The following is a 17,373-nucleotide window of genomic DNA, read 5'->3' on the forward strand; positions in this document are numbered from 1 at the left end:
CACACATAACCAAATATATACTTTTTGTTTAGTGGTAGAAATGGGCTTTAGAAAATGTTGGATTAATGGTTACCTGGGAAATTCAGTAATATTTGCAGAGTGGTCTACACACTTTCTTACTTTTTCTAACAAGATATATCAATTTTAAAAGGAAAAAGTCTTTGCAGATGTAAAGTCAAACAAGTTTTAGGGTCACAAATGAACAGATGAAACCCTTTAAATGTATTACTCTGTTACTGTACAAAGTTTGCTTCGTCTGGCTAACAGCTCCCATCTCCTGCCAGCTCCCTGGGCTGGCACTAACTCCCACTCTGCATCCCCTTGGAAGGAAGAAGCACCTCTCAGCTCTTGGGAAAGCACTGAGATGTCAGACATGGCTGTTGACCAAACAAGAGTAGTCCTTGCAGGGGATTTTAAAAATTCCTTTTCCATCTCGTTCATTTTTCATAGCTGGAGAGGACAATCCTTTGGGGAGAGATCTGCTCACTGGAGCAGGACTGCTCAGATGAGCTGTACAGGTCCATTCACAAGGAGACAAGGACATGGCATTAGCATTCTGTGCTCTGTCATTTGTTATCTCTTCGCTAGGCTTACAGCTATTCTTTTAATGGCTTTGTTCTGCCCCTCTCCCCAGTCTAAATGAGCTCTTCTCTCCCGTGGCAAACACTAGAAAAGGCTGGAGTGTGCATGTAGGATAATTAACAGCAGCTTCTCAGAAGCCTTTGCAGCCTCCCCAGACTGTCGCCATTGCCAGAGTTTTGTGACAAACGGGGAGCTGAAGCCTCCTGAGCTCTCCAGCCTGTGCTGCCCTGGCAGTGCCACCTCCCATCCTTGGTGGGGCAGGGTGTGCCCCAGAGGGGCAATTGCAGGGGATGGAGGGGAAAACTGATCACCCACCTTTGGGATGCTGAACAACATCCTTCTTGAGAGCAGGAATCCACCTTCCTCCTCTGACCCCCCAGGTGCTCAGGGAGCACGAGGAGCTGTATCATAAACCACAGCGATCTGGGGTCACTTCAGGGTGCAGAGGTGCAGGGGATGGTCAGGGTAGGTACCAGCCTTTCAGTTCCAGAGCTGGGGGACAGGTGCAGGGCCACCTCAGAAGCAGGTAATGATCCTGATGAGCTTCTCTGCCTGCACTAATTAGTCCCACAGTGGAGCAGAGCCTGTCAGGCCTGAGAGCACTGTGCTGACACAGCTGTGCTGCTTCCAGCTCTGCAGTCAGCTCCAGCACTTTGAGAAACCCACAGTGCCAGTGAGGACAAGGTGGAGCTTTGGACTGCCCCTGCTTTTACTGACATCATCAGCTGTGGGGCCAGAAGCTCTCAAAATGGGTCTTATACTTTCCACAGGCTGATTTTGGTTCTCTGTTACTTTGAATGCATCAATACCCAAAGGTGGAGATGAGTTTCTCAACACCCCCTTGCCAGCACAGTCCTGCTCCAGACCTGGACACCTTCAGTACCTTCTGGACAGCAGCCTGCTGTCCTTCTGCTCCAGTCCTTATTTATCTCTGATGGAAAAGGTGTGTTGTTACCACTTTGCTTGGCTGCCACAGTCCCTCCAGGCACTACTGTGAGGTGGTTTCCCTTTCCACCGCCCACCCCAGGTCTGGTGTCCTTTGCTGTGGGATGTCTCCGTCTGAGAGGATCCCCTGTGTGTAGGGAGACTTCAGGAGCAGTGCTCTGCTGTCTGTGCTTTTCTCTGGGTTTCTGCAGTCCAGTTCTTTCAAACTTGAAGAGAAAGTGCTTCTACTTCTTGAGCAAGAACAATGATGATTGTGATTGAGTATTTTTTTCCTCCCCCTCCCTAATCTTGCTATTTGCATTGCAAACCTGATTCAGTGGAATGCTCTGTTTGTCTGAAGCCTGCACTACAGAGATGGCTGTGCCCATTGAAACCAGCTTCATTTCTGAATATGGAATGTTCTCAATTAACTCCCTGGGAAATAAACTACGGATGGTTTAATCAGCCAAGATTTTGATTAACTGATTCAAGAGATAGTTCTTGTCTCTTCTGAAAGGGACAAAATGATTGCACAAAAATTACATGTCTTGCTCTAATTTCTGGCTCTCAAGAGCATGGGCACTTGGTGGATTTTGTTTTTGTGGAAGATGTTTTTGAGTTCTAGCTTATTCTTTTCTAAACATGTCATTTAAACTATACCGTGCTCTATTTTTCATTTAAGTGAAGAAATACTTGGAGCCAAGGCTGGTGCTCAGCATCTGCGTGCTGACAGAGACACAGAACGTCTCAGGCTCACCAAAGAAAAGGGGCTGTAAAAACAAATCACCCAGTGGGAAGGTCACTGCAAGAAACACAAAGCTGAAAAACTGCACAGAATCTTGTTTGAACTAATGTATGAGAACATTTTTCTATTTCTAATCCTATTTCCCAGGTGTTTTCCCAGGCAGGCTCTCTGCCAGGTCCCTGGGGAGAGGCTGTCTTGTACGGAGGCAGACTGGCTCTGGGAGCAGCAGGCTGCTGTTTACTGCAGAGAGAGAGGATTGGGGAGAGTTTATCTGTGCAAATGGAGTGAAGAACTATCACATCAGAGACCTTTCTAGCTGGGAAAGGAGCTCAGCACCTTATTTTTTGGATTGTGCAGGGCAATCCTACATCATTGGTTTTCCATTCTAGGGAATGGAAAGGTACCAAAATCTTGCATTAAAACCATAAAAGTGACCAAGATATTTAATTCTAACCAGCTTCTTGTGTTTGAGTCACGTTTGAGGCATTCAAGGAGATTTTAGACTTTGCTTGCAGCTCCAGTTGTGCAAATTTATTGGGGTTTATTCTGGGCAAATGTGCTTTGGGCACCAGCATCAAGCAGCAGACATGTAGCTGCTCTTTGGTGGGCAGAGCAAGCTGTCTGCCTCGGGACTGGATTTGGGAGGAGGTTTTTTAGATGATTTTTCAATGGCAGAAGAAAAGCATTCATGAGAAACAAAGATATTGGGAAAAATACAGCAACAGGGTCCAGGGATTTCTTGCTTTACTATTCTTTTACTCGTTCCCTGCCAGTTGTGTGTTACATATCCAAACCTGCACGTTTGCTGCTCTAATTTTTTCCTCTCCTACATACAACTTTGGTAATAAACAAGATACCTGCAAAATCTAAAAGGAGGAGAAGGCTGATTTAATTTTACCTCCTGCTCTCAATAGCTTATTTCCTTCTGGCAATTAGCAACCCATTCAGCTGGGCCCTGAACAATCCCTCTCTCTTTTGCAGTTCAATATTACAGAGATTACAAATAGAAATTGGATTAGCCCTGGCTTCCATATCAAGTGGAAATGGGCAAAATGCTAAATATTCAGTCATCAAAAAAGGCCATTTCTGACTGTTTCATACTGTTAACAGTTTGTGCATAAAAACATAAGAGATCCTCTCCTCCCTGCAGGAAGAGTATTCATTTGTTTTAGTGGTCTGCTTTCAAAACTGAGCTAAAATAAATAATGAGAACTTAAAAACATGGCCCTTTCCTTTTGCTGTAAAGGAGAGGGCCAACAAGTGGATGGAAGTGTGTGAAAAAACAGCTGAAGTGTAGGTTTGCTTCAAGCCAGAGGTACTTGTGCCATTATCGTGCCCCGGTGAAGGTGAAAAATCACAGCACCCCTTGGCTTGGCTGCCCGGGGAGGGGCAGGACAGCAGCACAGCGGGTGAGGCTGCAGAAATGGCTCTTTTTGGGTAACTCAGCCCTGCAGGCTCCTGCGGGAACCTCTGCAGCCCGGGCAGCGATTTCCAGTCCGGCGACCACCGCGGTGATCGCTCCCGATGATCCCTGGCGGTGATCCCTGACAATGATCCCTCCCGGTGACCGGTCCCGGTGATTGTTCCGGTGATCCCTCCCGGTGATCCCCCCCGCTGATCCCTCCCGGTGACAGCTCCCGGTGACCGCTCCCGGTGATCCCTCCCGAAGATCCCCCCCGCTGGTCCCTTCCCGGTGACCACCGCGGTGATCGCTCCCGATGATCCCTGGCGGTGATCCCTGACAATGATCCCTCCCGGTGACCGGTCCCGGTGACCGCTCCCGGTGATCCCTCCCGGTGACCGCTCCCGGTGATCCCTCCCGAAGATCCCCCCCGCTGGTCCCTTCCCGGTGACCACCGCGGTGATCGCTCCCGATGATCCCTGGCGGTGATCCCTGACGATGATCCCTCCCGGTGGTCCCTCCCGGTCATCCCTCCCGGTGCTCCCTCCCGGTGATCCCTCCCGGTGCTCCCTCCCGGTGTGCGGGGTGCAGCCGCCCTGCCCGGACGCTGGCCGAGCTTGTGCCGTGTTTTGGGGGCCAGGCTGCAAAAGGCGCTCCCTGGGCGCTGAGCAGGGCTGGAGCCCTTCCACACAACTTTCTTTTGGTTTTTAAAGCGCTTCACCGAGCGCTCCGCAACGCCCCGCGCCACGATTTTGTGAATGAGCAGCGCAGGCTGGAACCGTTCTTTTCCTTCCTGTTACTTATTTTATATTTTTCTGCAAATAGGGAATCCATATCGCACAAAACCAAAATAGTCACAGCAACTATCCCCGTGAAAGAGTTTACATTCACAGCAGTCCAAATGCATCGCAAACAGCTGGCATTTAAAAAGTCTGTCTCGAGGCTGATCACTTTGAACAAGGCTGACGGCAGAATTGATGTGCCGTGAACTGCTGTATTTACTGCTCCTGAAATGCATATGGGAGATGCACCTGGGTTTACAGGCAGGCTGTGCCGCTGGCTGCGGGCTCAAGGCACTGCATGGGGCCAGGGTATCAGAATTAAATACTCAGCTGTCTCAATGCAACGTGATGATCATATCACAGAAAACCTATGTGCTGTTTCCAAAGTGGAGCTGGTGGGACCTCAGAGCAAAGAAGTTGCCTGTGCTGCCTCTGTGCTGACCATGACATGTCCAGCCCATCCTTCCAAGGACTACAGTCCCAGTTTTGCCTGGTACTGCCAGATGATTAATATAATCAATACATTAATCATCAATTTAATACATTTAGAAGTGCAGCTAAGTTACTGTAGGCTGTAATTAAACCTGCCTTCTCTTTTCCTTGATGCATTTGTGGGCAGAGTGATATTTTTCAAGAAAAAGTCATCCTTAAAAAAAAAAAAAGAAAAAAGAAAAATTGAGGGTTTTGATGTAATTTATTAGGAATTTGGCACATGCAGAGACTTGAAAATGTTTCATACTGTACTAAATGTCTATTTTACTTAAGGTGGTGACTATGCTTAGAAACTGTTGGATTAAGCCTAGTAAATTAGTGTGCTGCATTGATATATTTTTCAGGATATTAACTGTGCTGTCAGCAGGAGATTTTTTTGTGTTATCGTCTTGTTCAGAGTTTTTGTGAGCTTTTCAAGAGATTCTTCTTTTGTGAGTGAGTGGTTAGAGGTTCTGGCCAACTAGGACAATAAACCATGAAATGGTTTTACAAGCTACAAGGAATTATCCAAGAGGACATTGCCTTAATCACCCAAAATTTTCTTCCTTGTGCAGAAACAGTTCCACCAGTCTTTGCTCTTAACATACAGATCCTGGGTGGCCCCAACTGGACATGGAAGTGGGAAAACCCCTCCCCTTGCCCACAGTGGAGCTGCAGAAGGCCGTGCTGCCCCAGCCATGGGCAGTGAGGTGTGGGGCTTTCTGAAGGGGCTGTTCTGCCTTGGGCTCCTCCTGCACTCCCCAGAGTCTGGGCATTTGGGTTCGTGATCAGCTCTTTGCAGGATTGCCCCTTTCTGGTGAGTTTTGGATGTCATTTTCTAGAAGCTGTAGGGCAGGAAGGGCAGAGCCTCAGGGATGCTGAGTCTGGCTCGCTGCAGCACCCGAACTCCAGCTCTGGGCCCTGAGGCAGAGCAGGAGGGTGTGGCACCGGCTGGCAGCCTGCAGTGCCATATTGCAGCTGGGATGGATGAACTAACAAATACCTGGTACTCACAGGTGCCAGTTTATTGCTCCTGCCTTTTTTTAAAGTGACATTTATTTATCTTTTAACTAGTGAGAGCTTTGAGCATGTTTTTCAACAGCATCCAGACCATTGTTTCTTTTTTATCCATATTCAGTCACTTTTCTTGCTGCCCTTGGTAATTAGAGCTGGGTGTTTTGTTCTGTCAAACACTTCACCACATAGAAAATGTTGTTTTGGCTGTCTTGAAACCACTGATGAAAGAAAGCATCTGGTCTGTGTCGGGGATGGTTTGAAGCTTGGGACTTTCTGAGGATGGTCTAGAGGCAACTGGGATCTTCACTGTGCTATTTCTGACACTTACCTGTGGCTGTACAGAGGAAATTGTGTTCCGTGGAAGCTTGGCTCAGCTATGACCAGTGTTTCACAAGTGCCTGTGGCTGCAGAATGCATCAGTATGCCAAGGGAGTGAGGAGCTGAACCAGCCTTGAAATACAGCAGCAGTCTTTGAAAATGAGAAAGTAGCAAACAAGGTGTTATGTTGTGGTGGTCTCCATCTTTATGGTAAATATCGAGTCTCTGAAAGGAAATTAAATGAGTTGTGCTCCAAAAAGTGTTTAGTCCTCCCCCTGCAAAGTGTCCATGCTGGTTCTAGCAGCTGCACAAGCAAAGCAGGGGTGCTGTTGTTAGCACAGCACAGCCAAACCAAGCCCTGGTGTGTGCAAGGACCTGGTGCTCCTGCCCCTCACCCCCGGGCACTGCCCCCACCCTCCATGGGCAGGGAGCAGGGACATGGTCCATGTTCCATGGGACCAGCAGGGTCACTCCTGGGAGCCTCTGAGAGAGCAAGAAAGGTCTTTGCAGGAGAGTTTCCCCATTTTTCAAGGCCAGGAAAACCTACACCAAAACCCTCCCCTTGAAGACTGTGGTGAATATGAAACTGTGGTGGAGGTGGGGGCTCTGCCAGGAGAGGTGGGGAAGACCAGCACCTGAGATTTCACAGGATTTTCTGCATTGGAAGGGATCCTCAAGGATTACTGAGTCCAGCTCCTTTGTGAATGGTCCCTATGGGGATCAAACTCACACACTTGGTGTTCCCAGCACCATGCTCAGACCGGCTAATGGGGCCACAGTGGGCAGAGGGCCCTTCCTGTGCATCCACTTGGATGGTCTGGGACTTTTGGGATTGTATTTAGCAAGTTTAATAGCCTCCTCATGTCATTTTTATAATGTTTATTACTGCTACAAGATGAATGCAACTGTATTGCAGGTCACTGGCTGGAGAAGAGACATCTCCCATCACACCCCTAATTACTGCTCGAGTGGGGTGCTATGGCAACTGCCTTCCTGCAGGACATCTGCACTCCAGTATCACAGGCTTTTTGGAGCAAGTCCAGGCATTTTTGGATGTGTGCCACCCATCTGGGGGTGTTCAGCCTCATGACATATCGCTTAGGAGTCAGTGTTCACTAGTAACCACACTTTTTTTCCCTCTGTCCTTTTATTTTGAAATCAGATCTGGAATAGGATTTGTAACACAGGCACCTTCCCGTGGGTGCATGAAAGCTGTTCTGGGCTAAGCTGAGGCTCTGGCTCGGTGGGAAGGATGCCAGTGGGCAGCTCTGCCTGTAAACCCTGCAGGCTGGGCTGGGCAGTGGCTGTAGGGTGCTGAGGCACTTTGCTGAGGGTATGACTGTCCCCAGGAGAGCCTCCAGACACACTCAGGGATCTGCCATGGGGCTTCCACATCAAGGAGGAGGAGAAGGTAGTAAAGATCTTCTGCTGATCTCCCCATCGTAACAGAAGGTGACATAAAAGACCATCTTTGGTGATGCTGAAACCACAGTGGAGGCTCTCTGAGATGCTTTTTGTCTGGCTTGGGCAGGGGGAGCCCAGCCTGCAGAGAACTGAGACCTCCTGGTTTCTCTCTGTGCTTCTATAGGCAGAGCCAGTCCACCATGGACCCCCTGTGGGACTGCAGCAGCTTCACAGAGTCTTCCTGTGCAGGGAGGGAGCAGCCTTGAAGCAGGATGAATAAAGGAGTGTATTTTATCCTGAGCCTACCAGATTTACTGTGCTTGTTTGTAGAGAAGGTCCGTTCAGTTTACCTTGAAAAATCAGTTTTTTCCAGATTCCTGGGTATTAATGAGGACTCTGCTGCCCTGGCGCTCCAGGGGGAAGCACACACAGCAGAGCTCACAGCTGTGGGCACCAGCATTTCCTGTGAACGTGGGCGTGTGGTTTGGAAACTGGATCTGGGCAGCATCTGAGAACTCAGATGGCTTAAAAAGGCAAGGAGCTGCAGGGAAAACCATGGGAAAATATTACTATTCAAGTATATTAAATACTGAAACGTGACTGTGCCGTGGGCCTGAACGCAGGTGTGCAGTGCAGCCCCAGTGCTGCTCACCTTCCATCCTGCTGAGCAGAGAGCCTCACCTGCCATGTGGTGTGGGAAGAAGCAAAACTGCCCCTGTCTTGGCCATCATCTGCCTAAATCCCAAGGAAGGATGTGCAAGGGGCAGGAAGAAGCCAAACCCCAGGTTAGGTGAGCAGAACATCCCTAGGGGGCATTAGACTTCAGCCTTCCAACTGGTGAGTGAAAATCCTGTTATCAACAGGATTTGCAAGGGCAAGCAGGAGGAAAGAGACCATCTCTCAAAGTACATAGAATGTGTTACAAACCCCAATCCTGCACCACAGGTGGTGAGAATATAATACAAAATCAATATGTGAAAGCTTCATACAAAATCCTCCCTTTGCTTCTCTCTATTTCTGGGCAATTCTTTGTCCTGATTTTTTTTTTTTTTTTTTTTCCTTTATGCTGTATGTTACCAGGGCTTTTGAGAAAAACATGTTTTGTTGCTGGGCTTTCAGAGGCCCTTACTGTGCTCACCAGGTGCTCAGTGATGGAGCACATGCCAAGGGAAGGATAAAGTTATTAGTTTTGCTTAGGAGAAGGCAGCAATTTCTCCCCTTCAGGAGCTCCCATTGGAGCTGTTCCCCATAGGTGTTTTAATCTAAATCATTGTGCTTCAGTGCTGGATGTGTCCCAGTTAGGTGGTGATCCATGTGCACTCTGCAAAACTTTCTCTCTTTCATATAATTCAGATTTTGGGAGAAACCTCTGTCTGGGGGAATGATGCACCCTGTGTCAGCTCGTTCCTTATGGCTCTCCATGTACAGAAAGTGGGGTACTTTCTGCCCCACTGGGAAAAGCAAATACCTGCTGGGTTATTTCAGGCTCACTGTTCACTCTCTTTGTTGTTGTACTGAATAGGGAGCAGGGCGATTGTGCCTGCACAAGTCTGTGCACATTAGAATTATTCCTGTGAAGCACACCACAAATGTATGTCATGCAAGAAGCATTTGGCAGCAGGTAAAGACCATCCCTTAAGTAAAGCCAGGTGGGCACCAGGATCTTAATTGCCAGCTTGCCACAGCTAAAGAAGTAAAGCCCAAAACTGATATATGCTCTGAATCCTCTCTCTGTGTCATTTGAAGCTGCAGGTGGCTGGATGTCCTTCTGGTGGTGGGCAGCCTTGGCATATGGTTTCTGCTGTTTCTTTCCATGTGGCACACCAGATTTTGGAGGTCCTTTTATAAGTAATACCACAAGAGTGGTTTAGGTTTTTTCCTTAAGCAATCAGGTGGGTAAAGGGGAGGTATTTGGATAGGTCCTGGGAAGGATTTACCAGAATTCACCAGAAGATACAATGATGGGCTTGGAAAGTTGTTTAATTCTTTAGAATTATTCAGCTCCTGACTGGCAGCCAGCATTTGGTATTTCTCTTGCTCTGCCTGGAATAATTTCTCTCACTCTGGGGTTTGTGTAAAACATGTTTCATTGAGCTCAGAAACTCAGCTCAGAAACTAATGATCAGAAGTGACCATCTGTGACCCCTTAGTAGGCATCTGGATGCATATTTGCCACTTCTGAGGTGTTGAGATAACACAGCACTGTTGCTGATGGGACTGGCAGCCTTATCATCAGATATAATAATACATTCCAGCTGCACTTGTTGTTTTTTAGTCTTTCCTAAATGAAAATGAGTTCTGCAGGTGGTTACTGCTAGAGGATAATTTGTTTCCTGCTCGTTTGAAGCCTTATAGCAAACCCAAAGCTGTGAATAAAAGATGGAAATAAAAGTAGAACGTGATTTCAGGAAAAAAAACCCTTCCATTTTCTGTGCTGGTGAAGTGACTAAGCCATGTGGCTGCTGATGCAAACCTTTCATCTGCCCAAGGAAAAGGGTTATTATCTTCAGCTGAAGCTGATGGGGCACTGAGCAGCATTTGAGCAGCACATCCAGGCAGATATTTGCATGAGAAACGTAAAGATGAAACTTTGATGTATTTGCAACTTCTGAATTCCCCTTATGTTTTTGACTGTACTGCCCATTGTGGGTGCCTGGGACCTTTCCTTTGGCTGAGCTGAAACCCAAGAAAGAAATTTCATGCTCCTCTCCTCCACATAATCTTTTTCATTCTGAGATAACTTTTCATCTCCTCTCTTCAGCTGAAATCTGTAAAAATATGTTAAAGACAGCAAGTCAGAAGCCATCAGCCTTGCCTTAGGGAGGCAGGGAGATGCTGGGAAAGAGAAGGAGAGAGGCTGGATTGCAGACTCCTGGCTGGGTTTGTTGGAAGGAGCCTCTGCAGGTCAGCAGCAGCACTGGACCAGGATATCCCTGACTCTGCCATGCTGACACCTCCTGGGATGTTCTCTGCGTGCTCCTTCCTGTGCTGTGCTCCACTGGGCTTGCTTATTAAGAGCTAATACAAATAATCATCACAGGGAATTTCCAGAAGGAGGTTTTGTTTGTTTTTTTTTTTTTTTTCCTGGTGGAAAACATTGATTTGCTTTAAGAAAGTGTTAGGTTGATCTGGACCAGTGAGCTGGAGGTTGCATGGTGCCATCACCCAGGCAGAGGTCTGGCTGCTGGGAGGCTCAGCCTGGTGCCATAAGCCCTGGGCTGTTGCACACCCTGATGCAGCAGGTCCTCTGTCTGATGGTGCCTTCCTCCTGGGATAAAATCTCAAGGATGGCAGCACGGTTCAAGAAAGGCATTTACAGAAATTAGAAAAGCTTATAAACAGATGGAAAAGCAGCATCATCAGTGCAGGACAGCTCTGATAAAACCTGTCCATGGACAATCCCCAGTCAGGGACATGGAAGAGAGATGTGACTTCCCAGGGATACTCATTAGCCCAGGTGCTCATCAAACCACAATTTAATGCTGGGTGGGGCTTTGTAGGGAGAAATGTTTTTCTTTCTGGAGTATGCAGGAGGCACAGCCAATACTCTGGGCAGCCTCTTGCTTGCACAAGTCATGCATCAGTAATTACTCTCTGGACAAATTCACTTAATTAAGCCCACTGAGGGGATGCTCTCACAGCATGGTCATTGCTCTTTAAACTCCTCCATTGCTCTTTAAACTCCCGCACACACAGGAGGAATATCATGATTAGAGGTCTTTTCTTTTTCTTTGAAACAGTTGGATGTGAACCAGGACAGAAAACTATTTCCCTATTGCCACTATGTTTATCTGGTCAAATGATCCCACTGTCTTTAACTGAGGGGGAGTGGTGAGCAATAAAAAAAAACCAAAACTGTCCTTTTTTGTGGCCAAAGTAGTTCATGGCTTGGTCTCTGCCTTTTCGGAAGGCGATCTGGGTTGGCATCTCAGATCTTATCTTTGCCTTCTACTTCTGTTGAAGCAATTAGGAACCAAATGGCAAATGGAGGATCTCCAAAGTATATCTTTGCCTTGGAAAGTCACCTCAAAGGGTGCACACCCCCAGCAAGATTGGGGATGCAGGGTTGTGCTGAAGCCTCATTAGCTGGAAAACAGAGAAAAGGCCTAGATTTTCAAAAATACTTGGCTTTTCTTGATTTTTTTCTCCTTTGAAAGAAAGACTTTGTTTTGGAACAAGATCAGATATATGTGGCCTCTACTATGCAGAAAAAATTGTATGACACAGAAATCTTTAATTATCCCTTCATTTCTACTTAAACTTCATTATATTCTGCTTAGTTAGTTGGGTTATGGCTTCAATAAGATCTTGAATTAGTCATATTATTAATGTAATAAAAATTGAAAGCTAATTCACAGCCAAGTTTTCCGGTACTTGAAAGACTTGTTAAATTATTTTCCTGAAAACATGAGAACAACTTGTCACGATTTTTCTTTTTAGCTTACTGTTGTGTACAGGAATGTTAAGTGTTTGGCATCTGAAAAAAACCTGGCAACTAATGCTCACGTAAATGTTTTTCTTCTGAAGGGATTTGTGATACGTGATTGCTCCAAAAACGTCCTCTGAAGGGGAGCTCTGGGATGAAGGGTTAGGGATGACAAGGGGCTCGTCAGGAGCTGCCACCTCCCATTTCACCAGGCCTGAGCCCCAGAGCCTGAATATCTGCACAATAAAAATCCCTGCTGGCATCACCCAGGTGGGGCTTAGTTACTAAAGTATTAAACCACCAGATCAGCAGGTAAATTGTTTTGTAGCTGGGTATATTGCACGTGGCTTTTGCTGTGCAGCTCCCAAGCCAGAAACCCCCTCCCTGTAAGAGTGGTGGGGACACGGCTCTGTGTCAGCAATGTTCCCAGCAGGCAGACTCCTGGGGGATGGAAAAAGCCTGCTCAAGTACCCATTGATTTCTCCTTACAGTTTTTCATCTAAACATTATCATATTTTTTTATTAAGTCAGCTTGTGACTTCAGTAATTTCTTTCATTAGGCTTATTCTGAAGGCAAGATGGCTTAAAATTAAAAGCAACTTCTCAGCTGCTTTAACATTCAAGCACAATTAAGTTAAATCATACAATGGCAACATATGAGGAAATAAAAAACCGGTTTTGGCAGCAGCAGATCGATTATTACAATGCAGAATCACACGGAATACAATAACAGATTTTTTTTTTTTTCTCAGTAACATGCCCTAGCTGCAAACCCATAACCACGTCAGTAGGTGTTTATAAACAATAGCTGTCTTCTGAAAAATATTATTGAAACACTTCATGGGTGATGCTGTTGTCAAAACTACCCTTGTGCACGTGACTGCAAGCAACTTTTGACTTCCCAGGCTGTATGCTTTGGTGAACAAGCAGCCAGGGTCCTGGGGCTGGCACAGGTGCTGGAAATGCATCTGCTGGGGGCTCACCTGGACTCCTCTGCTGCTGCACTGCTGCTCCATGCTGGGGATCACTTGCTGCAAAGTGCTGAGCAGTGCCAGAGCTCCAGGATCAGGAGTGGCTCTGGTGCACAGAGCTTTCCATCTGTGCCTTCAGTGGGTCTGGTCAGGAGAACATCTAGTCAGGGAAGCTGAGCCCACAGCAGCACCCCCAGGGGCTTTTGTGGGATTCAGGGAAGTAATTCCAGGGTTTAAGGAAGATAAGTCTCCAAGAGAACGAAGATAAAGTAGTGCAAAAGCTCATTTTGCAGAGGGGCAGCTGCAGCCTGTGCCAGCTCTCGGCTGCCACCCCTGCAGCGTGCCCTGCACCTCCAGGGGCCGAGGCAGGAGGTGACTTCTCCTCCCCAGGCAGGCAGCACTTACCCAAAGGGGCTGTGCTTCAGCACCACGTTCTGTTTCAGCAGGACACAGGGGGTGGCTCAGGCAGCACCTCATGAGCCCGAGGCATTTGTGCTTGCCTTGGTCTGGGTGTCAAGGCAGGGCTGCAGGAGGGTGCTGTCAGGAAAAGCCCTAATCCCCTTATGCTGGCAGGTTAGCCAGAGCAGGGATGAGTTTAGGTAAAGAAATAACTTCCCAGGATATAAATGGATGGATAAGATATAATTCTATTAAGGGATTATTCCAGTCCTTGAATGGCACTAATGATTGTGTGGGAATAGGAGGCACAAAGAGATTAGCAGCAATTTTTATTTCCCAAGCAGGTTATTTGTTGAGATGTTGCTATGTAAACTAAATGTTCACGTGTTAAGAAGTAATTGTGCCATTTTGTCTGGAGGCAGTCCCGGGCAAGAGCTTCTTCATAAGGGCAGAATTAGGAGAATTGGTCCATTGAGAAAAGTATATTTTGCAAATTTTTATTCAGAGTAAATGGGAACAAATACGTTCCTGTGCCATATCGAGTGTCTCACTGGGGCGTTGCCAGGCTGGATGTTTGTAAGGAAGTCAGAGGAGCTGCTGTGCCAAGTGTGCTGTGTCCCCCTTTGGCAAAGGTGCCCCCTCAGGGGGATGTACAAGTACCCATTTCACTCTCAGGGAACATCCAAAATAACTTGTGAACTTGTTCCAGCTGCACAGATGCTGAAGATGCCCTGAGTGAACCAACCCTGCTCTTCTCCACAGGCTGTCCCCACTGGTGGCTGGGGGATGCTGAGGGGGTGGGTAATGTTGCAGGAGGGCATCTGGAGTGTGGGAATTCTAACTGCAGCCTTCATCTGTGCTTTACATTAAAGTTGTCTTTCTTTCTTCCTCTTTCTTTTTTCCTGCTTGCTCCCTGCCTGGTTCTCCCTCTCTTCCAGCAATGTGGACACCAAGGAGCTGTGTGGTGAGTGCAGTCCCTCCTTTTGGGCAAGGCAATCACGGTGTGCATGGGGCCTCCGCAGGTCGCATGAGACCCAGCAGAGATTGCTGTGCTGTGGAGCGGGGGGATCGCAGCCCTGCTGCTGCTCTGCTCCTCATTCCACAGGAAAACTGGCAGAACTTTTTTCATTTTCTTGCAACACAAATGGGGTCAGAGCTAAGTGAAGCACATGGGCCTGTTCAATAACAAGCTGGAGTTTAATTTCTGGAGGTGTCGTGGCTTCCAGCTTTGCTCTGAAGTTCAATAAACCCACATCCTTCTGCAATACCTGTAACATGTTTCTCCCTAGGCAAATCTTCATTTCCCAGCAGGCCGCCTGAGGGGTGCACTACCTCTGTTGCACCTCCCACAGCTTGCCACAATCAAAGGCTGAACAGAAAATCTGTGATAATATTTTGTCCCATACCTTGACCAGAAAGGGAATGTTTCCTGCTGGGACTTCTGAAGGGCTTTGCTTCAATAGGAGGTGACCTGCTCACTCAGGTGTGCTTTTCTGTGGATGCTTGGGAAATGTTTCCTACACCCCAGCTTTTTGGGAGGAGATGGATAGAGAGGTGTGTGGTCTTGCAGAAAACTCATCCATCTCTTCTCCTTCCCTCCTGAAGAGCATACGAAGCCACCTCAGCAGGTCTTCACCATTTACCTTCACCATTTGGCAGCTAATTGCAGCCTTTGGAAGCCAGGCTGGGAGTGGGTTGTGCAGACAGAGATGGGGTCACGGGGTGCCTGTGCCAGCCCCAGGCAGTGACTCCTTATTCCTGATGCCTTAAAGATTTCTCTGGCCATGCTGCACCAGGACATTGTCCAGGGTTTCTCTCCTCCTGGTGTACTCAAGCCCTGCCCACACCATTTTGAGAATCCAAGCTGGCAGCAAAAGCAACATTTTCCCTTTCTACTGGTTATTCCTGCTTGTCCTTGCTTTGGTATGCAAGAAACGAAGACTTCCATAAAATCCTTTTGTTTGCTGAAGATATGAAGGGCTTGTTCCCATCCCTCCATTCTTACTGCAGTAGGTCTCCTTGCCAGCTGACCCAAGAAATCAGACCCCCACTGCTTTGGGGTAACAATGGCATTGTTTAACCCCTCGTGGCTTTCTCCATCACTCTGATAAAATCAGGAAATTACATGGCTGTCACCCAGAGTGATCCCATCTCGCTGCCTCTCCCAGGGGTGAAGCTGCCAGGAGAGAAGGGAGATAAACCCATCACCTCCTGGGGAAATCTAGGGGAAGCCACAGAAAGGATTGATCAGCACAAGCTCCTGCCTAGATCTGTTATCTGCTGAACACCTGCCCATGCCTGTGATTTATTTGCTTACTTCTCTTCCAAGTCTTAAACATAAACCCCCAGTTTGTCTAAATGGGAGCTGTGGTGTCTCTCTTGAAATGGCTTGTGTGTTATAAAATGTTGAGAGCATCTTAAAAGTTATTTCTTGAGCCCTGCAGCTTCACATGAATAAGAAATGCTAAAGCAGCAGAGCTGAATACTTTGTTAAAGTCAACTCTGTTCTCTTCCCATGTGCTCCTTGGTCAGTCTCAAGGGCTGTGCTGTGCCCACAACAGCTCATTTTTCCTGAAATGGATGGGTCCAGCTTTTTATCTCAGACTTAGAAAATATCTTTACCTATCAGATCTGCTCAGTTTTTCTTTCCCAAGCAGGAAGGAAAAACCAAACACACTGCAATGAGAGTAAGCTGTTTACTTATCGTGGAACAGCTGCTGTCAGTCATGCTGTGACATTCCGGTTCTGCCAAATTCCTCTTCCCTTTGGATATGTTCTCAGACTATAAATACCTATAGGCACTTCTAATTAAGCCAAGAAAACCTAATTAGTGGGATTGTTTCCTGAAGTTTATGTCTTGCTGCACTTCACAGAGATGTCACCTCAGTGTGAAACTCCATGTCCTGGTGCTGAGGAGCAGCACCGGTGGCTTTTAAGGAACAGCTTTTGTTGAACTCTGTGTCAATCACCAGAAACAGGGAAAGGACAAGGATGGCACAGGGAATGTGTGGCTCCCTCTCTGTGCAGAACACGGGATTTGGGGCCCAGCTTGCAGCTCTGTTCTCTTCCTTTCAAGGCATATTTTACTCTCAAAAGCTTGTTCAACCTGTGACTGTGGGCTGAGGTGTAAATGTGATAGGCACATAGGGAAAGATAGAAGGCCAGTCTCAGCTCATATAAAATGGGGTGAATTGGGAGGTGTTTAGATGCTTTAAGTGGCAAAGAATGCCAAGGGAATGGAAAGGGGATTTCTTTTGAGACCCCATCCTCCATGCCAGCAGTAGGAGGGAGGGAGACCGTATACAGTCAAATGCAGAAGTAGGCATAGAAAAAAAGAACCTGAGGAGTTATTTTCAATGGGAGCTACTGGGTCTTACATCTCCTTTGTGCAATGGTCCCATACTTCATGGGAATCACACCACTTCCCATCCCTGCAGGACAAAATGTGACTTTGGCTGAGGATATAGAGTATAAAAATATCCCTGGAGCCAACCTCTCAGGTCTATGTTACCACCAGTAATAGATCTTGCTGTGCCAAGTAGCCTCAAGTTACATTAACATGTTCCCATCATGCTTCTCTTGGTTTTCCCAGACTATTTTGCTGACCATATGGGAGACTATGAAGATGTTTTGGCCTCCCTGGAGATGCTGAACCTCTCCATCCTGAAGGCCATGGACTACACCAAACGGGTGAGTGCTCCTTCCTGCACCCCACATTTCACAAGCTCAGGGTGAGTGGCCTAAAAGTTGCATTAACAGAGCACATCAATCTGAAAGGTCCTCATCCTCTTCAGCAGTGCTGTGTCCTCCTGCAGTGCACATAACACAGCCTCTGGGTCCCTCAGGTGGGGTTTGGAATGCATGAGTTGTTGTCAGCATCACTGAGAGGGCTTTTGGAAACTTCATATTATAGAGCTGCCTTTAAATCCAGC

General features: G+C 47.3%; 1 protein-coding gene across 1 annotated transcript in view; it reads left to right on the forward strand.

The window, feature by feature from the left end:
* Positions 1-17,373, forward strand: part of NECAB2 (N-terminal EF-hand calcium binding protein 2) — a 73,294-nt gene that overhangs the window by 40,526 nt on the left and 15,395 nt on the right. The window contains exons 4-5 of the mRNA XM_002191161.7: positions 14,380-14,405; positions 17,034-17,131. Of these exons, the coding sequence (XP_002191197.5) occupies positions 14,380-14,405; positions 17,034-17,131 (124 nt within the window). The remainder of the gene's footprint in view (positions 1-14,379; positions 14,406-17,033; positions 17,132-17,373) is intronic.

The sequence above is a fragment of the Taeniopygia guttata genome, chromosome 11, assembly GCF_048771995.1.
Source record: "Taeniopygia guttata chromosome 11, bTaeGut7.mat, whole genome shotgun sequence".
Lineage (NCBI taxonomy): Eukaryota > Metazoa > Chordata > Aves > Passeriformes > Estrildidae > Taeniopygia > Taeniopygia guttata.